General features: G+C 40.1%; 1 protein-coding gene across 1 annotated transcript; it reads left to right on the top strand.

The window, feature by feature from the left end:
• Positions 1 to 12,196: 12,196 nt before the first annotated feature.
• Positions 12,197 to 13,504, top strand: LOC127786766 (uncharacterized). The gene has a single exon (XM_052314415.1). It carries the CDS (start codon positions 12,197 to 12,199, stop codon positions 13,502 to 13,504), a length of 1,308 nt encoding a protein of 435 aa, XP_052170375.1.
• The last annotated feature ends 296 nt before the right edge of the window (positions 13,505 to 13,800 follow it).

The following is a 13,800-nucleotide window of genomic DNA, read 5'->3' as shown; positions in this document are numbered from 1 at the left end:
TCTCTAACCTGCATCACTATTAGACAATGGTCAGGGACCCAACAAATCCACCACAAATCAGGTATCCGGTCCACTCGGTCTTAGCGAAAATGATCCACAACCAAATGTCCATTGCAGGTCAAACCTGTGACTTTCCCAGTCATATTATTAATCACATCAGGTAACTATGATACTCTTTGCTAATAGCAATGACTACTTGATTCCTACGGATCCCAAGGCTCATAAGTTACTAAATACATCTCATTATATAATACCCTCAAACATGGTACATGATGTTTCTCACACAATTCTCATCCTCACAAAACTCATAATTTACAACCACACATTTGCATTACAGCCCCCCTACTAATCATACTAACTAAAACTGCCTTCGTCACCCCTGGCAACCGAGGTAACTTTATTTGCCAGGTAAGCTAAGTCCTCAATGCTAGCTACACTGGAGCTGGGTCCAACAGGTCCCTCTAGTGGCTGTAACGGTACCCTCATGGTGGCTTGAACTGACTGGGTGCCAGGTAGTGCTCCAATCCTGGGCACATCTTATATCGGTCCCTAGGAAAACTCCCAAATGGCAGCTTGTTGCCTCACAACACTGGCAAAAATATCATAATAGGAATGAAGGCTCATATCATACATCATTAATTCAGTCAGCCGCTTCCACACGTCCTTCATGTGCTCACGGGCGAACAGGACTTGTCTCTCTGACAATCCCCAAAAGATCTCGTGAATCGACTCTTGAAATAACTCGTTAAGCCGATACATATAACTCACTAGGTACTCCTTTTCGTCTTGCCCGCCTCCCCATCCAAAAGCAAACTCCTGTTCCCACTGACACCATAAACAATGCAATTCTGGAAGGGCATCCGAATTGGGTAGGGGTACACTGAGATCTAGTCCTTCGGGTTCCATCGGGAATACTCAAAATCTGCATACAACACCAAATATCAGGCAAATATATTATGGCTAGACTAACCTTTTACCCAAACACCTAGGGCAGGCACAAGTCCTAAATAAATCTCATTCATACCACCTCACGGTCCCATCCTAGCGTGTACTTATCACCCCTACACGAACACAAATTAGGACACAGTCTCTCACACGAATCAACAAACTTAACTTGACGCAGCCTGATCCTATTTGATTCACCTAGATCTCCCTAACTCTACCCGACAACCTTGGTGTATAGAACTCGTCCCTAAAACTGACTCAAACTACGCTCTGATACCAACAATGTAAGCACCCCCGCTCAGATATCCCAACCACCCGGACTACTCGAATGGGAGCGCTTACGGAAGGGAAAAGAATGCAACACAAGACAAAAATCACCCTGGCATGCATACACGAAAATAAGGACAGCGGAAGCGAAGCTAAACACATGCATGCACTACGGGTACCCCGCTAATACAGCGGTCACATGATAAATAAATGAACACAGACTCCTGTGCCGATATACACGAGACACGAGGAAAGAACTGGTATTTAAGTATTCAATAAACATGATTGCTACTCATTTTGGGCTTAATTTTGTCAATATAGGTACACATCACATGCAAAGCAGACATGGAGCAAAAAGAGTGATTTTGGTGCATGATAAGAGTTGAAATAAAGCTTGAAGGTATGGTAGGGTATTGATTCAAAAGAGAGCAAAAAAGTATCGAGAGCAAATAGTGAAAGATGATAAAGCAAGAGGCAAAAGAAAAGGGCTCACGGTCTTACAGCGGAATGCATACCGCTGTACAAATTAGTTTCTGGAACTTACGATCTTATAGCAAAATGCAAACCGCTATAAGACTGCTTTAGGAATTGCTATCTGGTGCTCATGGGTCTGCAATAACAAACATACCGCGGTAGGGTTCAAAGCTTCGTGAAAATGCCATTCTAAGGCCGTTTAAATCCAAATCAAAGAGGGATAGACTCCTTGGTGCATGACTTTGATAACCTAAAGAGGACTATATAAAGAATTATTCTTGGGAGATTGGAGGGCTTTTTGGAAGAGAGAGAAGACAACAAGTTGAGGAAGAAGAAGGAGATTTTCTTAAAGATTTTTAGTTTTGGTTGTATTGTTCTATTCTCTCTTCTCTCTAACATCATGAACTCTGCTTTTATTATTCTTTCATTGGTTGAAACTATGTTAGGCTAAGTACTTTGTGGCTAGGTGATTGATGAACCTAGTTCAACAATGATTTAATTGAAAGTATTCGGGTTTTATCATATTCTTGTCTTTCGAGTTGGTTGTTTGCTATGCACTAATTCCGTTTTGATGCTTGGCCGCCATTAGAATGTGTTTGTAATTTATATTACTTTCGAGAGATTCAATATAGATTAGCATTTGGTAATAAATGACATAAGATTCGATAATAGGTAGAGATACCATTATGCCTTGTGAAATCTTATTTAAATGATCATTGTGGATAAATGCATGTTTATATATTTGTAGATTAATTAGAGATAATTAATCTCATATGTAAGCATAGATTCAATTGATCATCGAAAGAGGTTTTTGATTAACTTAGGATCATTGATTTTCAGCTCAAAGCAAGAGTTATAAAACCTGATCACTGGAAAATTAAATCAATTGAAGAACTACGGTAGATTCATAAATCCTAACCTATTAAATTTCTACATTTAAATATCTAAGGAGTTGTTTTGCGTTTTCAGTTAGTTATTTAGTTTTATTTTATATAACACCTACAGTGAGTATTCTTTTAATTGAGTGTGATTTATTAAAGTTAATAATGGTTAAAGTAAGCATCAAAAGCTAATCCTCGTGGGAACGATACTTTATTCATCATTATATTACTTGTTATGATTCCGTACACTTGCAGTAAAGAAAAAGCGAACAATATATAACAGCCTTGTATACTTCTACACCCAATGTATACGCCATATATATATATACATACAGCATTGTACAACACACAGTAAACACATTATATATATATATATATATATACAGCTTTGGACACTTAAACCTCCAGTAACAGTTCATCCTGGCCGTTACCGAATGTATACATATTTTTTGCATATTTAGACGTGTGCATCAACCAAGGTCTTGAGTTTATATAGGTTGAGAAGGCACGAAAACCACTGTTTTAAAGAATAAACCTAAGAAAGAGGGACCGAATAGTGTCTCAGGCATGCACCGTTTCTATATATACGTAGTCCCATATATATATATATATACTTGCAGCAGCTGTTACACTCACTCCATCATCGAGAAGTCTACAACTAAGGAGGACATCTGAGAGACAACAAGAAAGGGGAGAAGAACCTACTCTCCCTCTCGACCGACCAGCACACCCACGACTATATACATATATATATGCGAAACAGTAAGCTACATGGTCACACGGTGACACCCACTTGGACCTCTGCCACACTCTCTAATGTCTATCAACGGCACAAGGAGGAAAATAAGAGGAGAGAAAGCTCGCACACTAGAAGAACATGAGAGGAGCAACTGAACAGAAAAATAGTCAGCTCACTCTCGGCCAAATAGAGACTCTGCAACAAGGAAGAATTTGAACCTGCATGCCCTCGGCTAGCCCCCTGCTCTCACACAAATATATATATATATATATATATACACAGATGGCTATTTCGCTGCACAACACACACACACTGGATTAGACTACAAGGGAAAGAAGAGGGGAAAGGGGCTTGCCTATTTGATTTGCTAGAAGCCGAAACAGAGCAATGCAACAGTCGCGATCTCCCTTATTCTGCAATTTCTCTGCTCCTACGCTGCCTCTTCTTCCTCGTTTTCTCCTTCTTCTCACTCGGCCGAGCACTCATATCTTTCTCTCCTTCCATTCAACCACTCGACCGAACACGTGGCCTTAGCTCGCTAATCACAGCCACAAACCTACCGCCTTAATCTGATTGACCTTAGTGAGTGCAATTTTGTGCACCCCATTTAACGGTGGGTAACTTTACCCACCGTTAAATTAAACAGACGGAAGGGGGGGTGAGGTAAATGAAATTGCACGCGGCCCAATGTAAGTTGATCCATTTCTTCTCCTCTCACTCTTCCAGAGTCTCCCTCCATTCTTTCCGGCGACCCCTCCTCCAGCAGCGGTGTCTCTCCACCTTCGGCGTGTCGTCCGCCTCCCGCCATCGTTGGAGAACGGCCCTTCACCTCCCTCCAAACTCTGCTTCACAAGTACCAAACAAATATATATCTTTTTCTTAATAATTCCCATCCACTACCTCAACTTCATCTTCTTTCTTCTTCCAAAGCTCCCTTCTTCTTCTTCTGTCATGGCCTCTGCCTTGTTCTTCACACCCACCATCCAGGGTCTCAGACCCCTCAACAAGCCTACCCACTCTTGTATCTTCCAAAGTAATAAAAAATTTTCTTAAAAAATACCTATATTTCCATAACTCTATTAGCAAAGAATTTATTCTTTGGCATGGGTATATATTATTATTATTATTAAAAAATACCTATATTTAATATCATATTTGGCCGTGAAGTAATTTTATGCAAATATAAATATTTTTTAAGTAATTTTTTATTATTAAAAGTAATATACGTGTTCTAGTTTTTATTCATCTGTTTAAATTTTTTTTTATTATATAACAATGTTATAAGATATCACTATAATACGTGAAAAAAAAGAGAGAATATACTTTGACTGTAATAAATGTTGAAAATATAACTTTTATCTCTCCATTACAATTTATCTTACAAAAGATTAAAATAACATCATATCCTGTAATAGTATTAAATTATATAATATTTATCATATATTATTACATATAATGTTTAATATTTACCCCACAATATTTTTCAGCAAAAAAGGTTTTACTTGAGTTTTATGGTGTCGAAATGATGATATACAGTTTTATGAAATTGTTTAGTTTAAGTACTAAAAAGATTTTAAGATGTAAACAAATCATAATTTATGATACGCTGCTGTTGAAATAACACCGCGTAAAACTGTATACAATTATTTGGACACTGTTCAAATTACACCGCGTAAAACTGTATGACACTATTTCACGCAGGAAAGAGAGAGGACGCCGGAGGTGGAGGGGACGCCCAAGGACCACGGTCGCTGTTGGAGGGGACGCCGGAGGACTGCGGTCGCTGCTGGAGGGGACGCCGGAGGGAGTAGAGGGCCGTTGTTGTACGCCGGAGAGAGAGGAGGGTCGCTGTAGGCGGATGACATGTCGGAGAGAGAGATAGGACATCGGAGGTGGAGGGGACGCCGCGACCGCTGTTGGGGGGGACGTTGCGGCCGCTGCTGGAGGGGACGGAGAGGGAGAGAGAGAGAGAGAGAGAGAGTAGAGAGTTGCTGCTGGATGGACGCCGAAAGTGGAAGGCCGCTGCTGGAGAGAGAGAGCTGCTGCCTGTTGGAAACAGAGTGAGTGAGTGAGAGAGAGAGAGAGAGAGAGGGGTGCGTGAGAGAGTGAGAGAAGAAGTGTTTGGGCGGGCTGCTACATTGGTCTGCGTAAAATTAATTAAATATTTTTTTTTCAATTTTCCAATAATTCTGTTCACTGCCTTCAAGCTAACGGTGGATGACGGTGGGTAAACTTACCTCAGTTAAATGGGGTGCACAAAATCGCACTCGACCTTAGTGGCCTTGGAGTTTGAAGCTCTTGGGAAGCACAACCTTTCAACTAATAATAGATTTTAATAATAATAATATTATTATTATTTACAATAATAATAATAACAATTATAATATAGATAATAATAACAAAGATATTAACAATAACAATAACTATATTAATAAAAATAATAATGTTAATAAGAATAACAGTAATAATAATAATAATAATAATTCTAATAATCATAATAATGGCAGTAACCATAATATTAATAGTAACAATAACAATTTACTAATAATAACAATGATAATACTTTAAATAATAAAAACCATAATAACAGTAATAGTAATAACAATGATAATGGTAATAATAATAATATATATAATACTAGCAATTTAAATATTAACAGCAGCAAGGTTAATAATAACATTAACAATAATAATAGGAACAATAATAGTATGCATATAAAACTTAAATAAAAACCTATTAATACATGATAAATTTTCAAGTAATAACGCTAGCACATCAAATTATCAAAGTATGATCAATAAATTTAAAAATGATAATTTTGGGCCAATAGTTGGCGGCGACAGTGTCGTCTTAGCTCTTTCGGCCATCACCGTCACCTCCAATGGTCTCTGCCCCTATTGCCTTCAACTTCTCTTCCATCGCCAATCGTTTGTCGCCTTCTTGGCCGTTGCCCACCGCCGTCCCCACCCTCACCTCCTTCGTTTGTACTTCTCCTTATTGTATATATATATATATATATAAAACAACAATAAACATAATATATATAGATATAAAAATATATTATATATATAACACACAATAATATATAATACATATTTTTTTAATAATTATGTATAATTTATTAACATCTAATAGTAAAATTTTACATAATTCAACACCATGTCTATTTTGATCTTTTTGCCAAATTTTGATAACTTATCAATTTTTTCAAACTAAATACATAACTATTAATTAATAGCTTAACAACACATTTATTCAAACACATTATCAGTTTAAACGCTATTCAATTTTTAACTTAAAAACTAAATAGCTTAAAAGTTATTGGAAAAAAAAGGGTAAGCCAAACACCCCTAATTCCCCAAAAACCAAAATGAGGGATAAGGAAAAATTGAAACCGAATCTAAAGGAGACATCGAGAGAAAAAACAAAAATACAAACAAACAAAACGGTACACAAAGAAAAGAAACCCTAACAAAAAGGGGGAGGGGTTCATACGATGTCGTCGAGGTGGAGGCAAACGTGGTCGGTGGACCGACCAAAGTGAACGACAAGAACTTTGTCAATGGTGTCTCTGATGATGGAATCGACCTTTCTCTTCTTCGTAAACGTTGTCAACAAATAACTTATTCGGGCGACAAAGGGGAACGAGGACAAGGTGATGGTCAGAGATAGAGTAGTTGTAAGCTTTGACGAAGGTAAACCTAAGAAAGAGAAGGGTTCACAGAGGACAACCCTCAAATCAGAAAACACCACCTTAATCCTTATCCCATTCTATTTAGTATTTAGGGTAAATTATATAAAACCCTCTTACACTTAGGGTCATGTGCAACTTATCCCCATGTGTTTTCGATTGTATCAAAAAACCTCCCTGCACTTTTAAAATGTTGCAATTAGTCATAATTTATTGTTATTTTACATAATTTTGTATAATAATTTACATACAAAATACATAATTCTACATATATAATTTCAATATATCAAAAAAAATATATAAAATTTTGCATTAATCAATCAATAAATTGCATAAAATTATGTAAAAAATAACAAATTATGGCTGATTGCAACATTTTGAAAGTGCAAGGGGGTTTTTTGATACAATCGAAAACACAGGGAGGTAAGTTGCACATGACTCTAAGTACGGAGAGGTTTCATATAATTTACCTTAGTATTTATTATTTTACATATATCAAAAATTAAATATAAAAAGACCCTTCTGTTTATCTATGTCTATCTTTTTTTTTTTTTTTTTTTTTTTTTTATGACTCATGTGTCCAGACTTTACTCGCCTAGTTATAAAAAAGACTAATCTTTCCCCTTGATTTAGTCTCCGGGTAAATTGAATGCGATCGTAAGGTTATAAACTTCCAAGCGGACATACAATCAGTTCCCACTAAATGAGATATTTCTGTCTCCACCAAAAATTAATCTCCCATCACTTTTAAAAAAATTTGAGAGTTTTACCATTTCTAAGAAAATGGGTTGTGTCTCTTGTCTTTTATGTTATGGGCCAAGGCCTAACCTAACTTCAAGCTAAACATTTATTTATTTCTTTTGTATCATGGGCTAAGGCCCAACCCAACTCCCGTTAAACTTTCTTTTATATATGGGCCAAGGCCCAACCAACTCTAGTTAAACTTTAACTTATTTTAAAATGGGATACCCGACGTCACATCTCATATTTTTCTATCATATAAATATTTCAAAAACTCAAATTATTTCCAATATTTACAAAATGTGAAATAATGCAACAAGGCGTTGACAATAAGCTAATTTTGAACATTCAATAATATAAGAAATGTTTTAAAAATAAAAAATATCAATAGTAAAGTATCATAAATTAAATTTGACAATGGGATGAGCTCAACTAAAGATTAATTAAAATTTTATTTTAAGAAACATATATTTTGATAAGAAAATAATATCTAACATAATAAAATAAAATAAAAGTAATTTAAAAATTATGTATAAGTCGACTAGGGTTAGAGACCTTATAACCATTCTTTTCCACGCCTTAATTCAAAGTTGTTTTTATTTTTATTTTTATTTTTATGTGTGTTTATCGAATCAAGAGAATTTAAATTTCTAAATCCACCCTTTTGAGTTGAGTTTGACTTAGCCCATATCCATTATGGAATATTGAGATTTTTTTTCTTATTGTTAATATATTAATTATTGCAATTTAGATTGAGGATGTTTTGATAATGAGAATTTACATACAAAATTTTAATACACTTTCCCTATTAGAATGTTTTGACAATAAGATATGCTAGAAATTGAAATTTAATCAACCATCATTTAAATTTAGTAGAGTAATATCCTTTTAATCGAGTAAGAAAATATTTTAATTGAGTAACAAGTGTTATTTGGACAATATCTTTCATCCTTTTGGCTTTAAAAATAAAATATAATAAATACATCTCTTATTATAAAAATGAGACTAATTTGGTTGACATTAATCCCTTAAAAGAAATTTATTAACATAAGAAATCATGTTAATTAAATTTAAATTTTAATAAATTTAATCCTAACTCTTTGATTAAGAAAATATATTTTAATAATGAATTATATGATAAATTAAATCTTGACTTTTTATTTCTAATTAAAAATTTAAAATTTAATAAACATGAGCTTTGATGTTACTAAGTGAGGAGAGAGAAGTTGGATTTGTGTATTTATATCTTAACATTCTCTTTGATGTCTTTGAGCTTAAATAGCACAAGTATCGATAACTAATTCTTCAAGAATAATATGTTCCGTTACATGATATAGAACTTCTCATTGGGGGCGGAATATCGGATCATCGTTGGAATAATCATATATTCAAACTTCAATACCTCCATCCACTATATTTCCCGCATGAAACACCTATCCAAAATCATTAGCTACACAAATCTTTCAGTATTGTATTCTCAGATGGGAGGGAGCGAGTCGTATCCTTGAGCTCTTGCGCCACTTCGACCATGGAGTTGAAGATTGTGTCCAGAGACATCGACGATCTACCAAGGAAATGGAGGAGAGCGCGTCGCTTGTGACGGTACGGTCTGAATGATGCCCGCTTGGGGCAGGTAGGCTTTCGTGTTGAGGTCGGAGATGAGGGGAGGGAGCTTGTAGATGGACCGCTTCTTCCTGCCCTCCTCTTCTTGGCTTTGAGTATTGCGGTGGTTGCTGAGTTCAGAAGTTGGGACTATAAGAGAGAAGCCTACATTCCTGACTTGCCATGCCGATAATGATGCGGCAATTGCACGTTCTTTGCTTTCTTGTGCATTTACCGTTGAAGCAGAGCAGAGAAGCCTAAGCCTTTATTCCATTAATTATTGAATCACAGGTTTGATTTAAGAATCAGCCTATAATATGTTTTATTGGAACATAGAAGGCTTCACCTTAAATCGTTCTATTATTGACGGGGGAATTTTTCCTTTCACTTGAACCATGAAAACACAGATTTTCTCTCACCCAATTAATAAAGAAATAACTTTTTATTGCTTTGGCTTCCCATCCTCTCCTCGTGTTTCATGTTCACTGGCCAATCGCTTGACAGCCACGCTGTATGGTCGAGACATGGGATTGGAAGTTCAGATCAATCTGTATCTCTATTAAATACTAAAATGGGTCGCCTTGGCCCATGGGCTCCACTGACTGGTCCTGAGAGCCTATGTGCTGGGCTGGCCTGTGTGCACCGCTCATTGCCCATTGATACTTCAATGACCAAGCCCAATATTCAAGATGGCTCAAAGACATGAGTTTTGTATACCATACATTAGGGTCACATCACAAATAAGGGTTTAGCAGAAATTTTGCTCAGAACATCTTGAATTGAGCTATACTTAATAATACTTAGATATTAATCTATTATATATTTATATGAATGCCATTAAAATTTTACAAATATCACTTCAAATTAATTTAGGATGGTAAAGATAATTTGGACTGTAGCAAGAGATGAGCCAAGGGTGGCTGCAATGATAGAAACAATTGCCCATGGCCTTCTAAAGTAATTTTGAATTAAATTGGCCCGCCATTTAGGCCAAGGCTTGTTGCAGTAGTTGATGAGATTTGTGTATACCTTGTAAAGGTCCTTTCCCATGACCAAATCCTTGGACATTGTGTTGAACAAATCAGCTACCTCCTTGTCTGGTCTAATGAAGTTGTCTATAATCGCTTTTGAGCTCAAAAGTTTGATATCCCGAGCATCGTCAATGATGCAGCCCATGAACATAACGAACGAAGTGATCTCGTGTCCAATAGAGAGGTGGCAACTCTCGAAGGCTAAGAGATTCAAGACCATTGTTTCGGTATAGTCACTAACTATGAAATTAGGAATTTTCAAGATGTCGCAGTCGAAGGTGATGTTCCGGAGACTTTTGTTTTTACTTCTCATGAAGCCGATGCCGGCATCGTGGAACGTCGAGACTAGGTGGGCGACGTTGTGGCTGACCCTGTTGCTCCTTCCTTTTCCTTGATTTGAAAATTGAGGGGATGTGATGTGGCACCAACTGAAATTACTAGAATGCCCCTACGCGCTAATAGTCTCACCTGTCACGCGGACCACCCGAGAGACCAACACGTGGCAAGTCAACACTCCGGAGCGGAGCCCGGGAAATTTGGGCCGAACCGCAAGACCCGTTCCAACTTGACCGGGATTCTCGGGGGTCGTGCCCGCTCATCTTGGGTACCCCAAAACGGGTTCGCCTATAAAAGAAAAGGACTCTCGTCAGGTATATTCAAGCTCTACAGCTCTCTCATTTACTACTACCTGCATTCACTCTACTGATTTGAGCGTCGGAGTCCACCCCGGGGGATCCAAGCCCCGGCCCTCCATTGTCTTGCAGGTCCTACACCCGAGGTCCGACATCTCCGAGTCCGAGGTTCCATTCCCGAGGTCCAGTCGCAGGGGTGGCACGTGGTGGTCGGTCCCAAAAACCATCATCATTTGGCGCCCACCGTGGGGCCGACGTCCATACTCGCTAGCCTCTTCATTCCCTACCTTGCACTTCGGACTTCAACTCTTCACCTCAGACCTCGGTTTTTCCACGAGTGTCAAACGACTTTCGCTCCTTGTCATAACTAACTATATGGCCCCCCGAAGAGACGTGACTCGCAGCCAGGTCGGAGCCAATCTAGAAGCCCCGCAACAAGAAGAGAATCCACCACCTCCAGCCAATCCAATGCCGGAGGACCGACTCACCAGGTTGGAAAACTAGGTCCAACAGCTAACTGAGTTGTTGACTGGTTATCTACACCAGACTGAACAACACCGTTCGCATGTGCCCTCTCAGCGGGTGGCGCATCAGTCATCTCCTCCTGTTCGGGAGCCTCGTCAATCCCACCAGACGGGTCAGGAAATCCACTCATCTGAGGCGGTAGGATCCACTTCTGCCCCCTCACGAGAAAGAGGGACTTCGCAGGAGAGACGATTGCGTTTCCTAGAGAAGCAAGTCCAGGAACTCAAGAAGGGAAAGGAAGAGCTGCTCCACCTCGGCTCTAACCAACCCTTGAGCAAGGGCATCATGGCAGAGGTTCCACCGGAAAGGTTTCGTATCCCCTCCATCAAGCTCTATGAGGGAAGTACAGATCCCTATGACCACGTCGAGCTTTCTCCTCTCACATGCTGGTGCAATCGGGGTCGGACGCAATGTGGTGCCGGGCATTTTCGGCTACTTTGGGAGGACATACTCGGACTTGGTACTCCTGCCTTCCCCATCGTTCCATCAACCGCTGGGAAGAGTTGAAGACCTGTTTCTTAGCCCACTACGCTCCCTTGAAGCGCCACCGAAAGTCTTCCATGGCTTTGGTGAACATCAAGCAGAACCAGGGTGAATCCCTAAGAGATTTCGTGGCTAGGTTCAACGAAGAAGCATTAAGTATCGATGAGTTTGACCAACGAATCGCAATGGTGGCTCTTCAGAATGGCTTGAGAGCTGGGCCATTCGCTCAGTCCTTAGCCAAGACTCCACCTCGTACTTTCACAGAGGCCTTAGCCCGGGCTAACAAGTACATCAACGCTGAGGAAGTGATGAAGGTGAAGCGGGCGGAACAACCTGACAGGAAGGAAAGGGAAAAGGAGAAGAAAAAGCCGGTGGCAAAGCAGAAGACGGACTATCGCCCCTCCCGAGCTCCTGATCGCCCGGGTTTTAGGGGTACGCGTGGAAGCCCGGTGAATTACACTCCCCTCAATACAAGTCGAGCAGAGATTCTCCTGGCATTGGAGGATAAGAATTATTTACGACGTCCTTCGCCGCTGAAATCTCCACCCAACACTCGAAGCAAAAAGAAGTATTGTCGTTTTCACCGCGACCATGGCCATGATACTGAAGATTGCATCCAACTGAAAGAAGAAATACAAGAGCTTATCAACCGTGGATACCTCCGGGATTTCGTGGGTCGAGGAGGTACGAGCTCTGGCAGGGTAGAATCCAAGCCGGAGCATCGAGGGAGGTCTCTTACTCGAGATCGCTTTCGAGAGCGAAGCCGAACACCGCCTCGGAGAGAAGGAAAGCAGCCCGCCGAGGAGGGGGGACAGAAGTTTATCTTGTACACGCTGGCGGCAGGAACAGTTCCAGGGTCCCACTCAACTGCTCCCAAGAGCACGATAAAGGAAGGGGTGGTCATCACTTTCTCTGAGGAGGATCTTCCAAGTTATCCCAACTATTCGGACCCTCTGGTGATCACTGCTCAAGTGGGAGAATGGGAGATGAGGCGAATCCTCGTGGATCCAGGTAGCTCCTCAGAGATTCTCTACAAGAGGGCATTCCTAGGGATGGGGTTCACGCTCGATCAGCTGAAGCCAGTCCGTGTCCCATTGGTGGGTTTCGATGGAATGGTGATCCATTCTGAAGGTTTGATCCGGTTGCCCCTGATGGTCGGTAGTGGTCCTCATAAATCCCGGGTGACATTGGATTTTTTGGTGGCAGATGTGCCATCGGCGTACAATATGATCCTTGGTAGGTCTGGGCTTATTGCTCTGAGGGCAGTACCAAGTACGTATCACATGGTGTTAAAATTCCCTACTTCTGGAGGGATTGGCAAAGTAAGAGGAGACCAACGGCAGGCTAGAGAATGCTACGTGGCCTCTTTGAATGCCACTATGGCCAAGGGGTCAGAGTTAGACTCAAAACCGAATCAGGAGGTGGTCCCTCAAGCTGGTCAGGGCCAGATGGAGACAGAACAGGTGAGAGACCCAAGTATAGCAGCAGGTTAGAGGTCAGTAAGGGAGGAGGGACAGAATTCCGCTGCCCCTCCCACTATGGTTACTAGTTTCATCTTGGAAGGTCCGGAAGAACCTAAGACTTCAGAGCCAGTGGATGAGCTCGAGGAAGTCCCACTGGGGGAAGAGCTCGATCGGACAGTGCGAATCAGTGCCAAGTTACAGGAGCCCTTGAGGTCCAAGATCCTTTCACTCCTACGCCGATATCAAGATGTGTTTGCATGGTCTACCCTGGATATGCCGGGGATAGACCCAGCGATCATGACACATCGCTTGGGGCTCTACCCGGA

This window comes from Diospyros lotus, chromosome 12 (genome assembly GCF_014633365.1).
Source record: "Diospyros lotus cultivar Yz01 chromosome 12, ASM1463336v1, whole genome shotgun sequence".
Classification (NCBI taxonomy): Eukaryota; Viridiplantae; Streptophyta; class Magnoliopsida; order Ericales; family Ebenaceae; genus Diospyros; species Diospyros lotus.
The sequence above is the reverse complement of the archived record's forward strand: the minus strand, read 5'-3'. Positions and strand labels throughout refer to the sequence as shown.

Bases quoted from the DNA above. Each gene is read 5' to 3' on its own strand.
- LOC127786766 (XM_052314415.1), top strand. From the start codon at position 12,197: ATGGTGGCTCTTCAGAATGGCTTGAGAGCTGGGCCATTCGCTCAGTCC.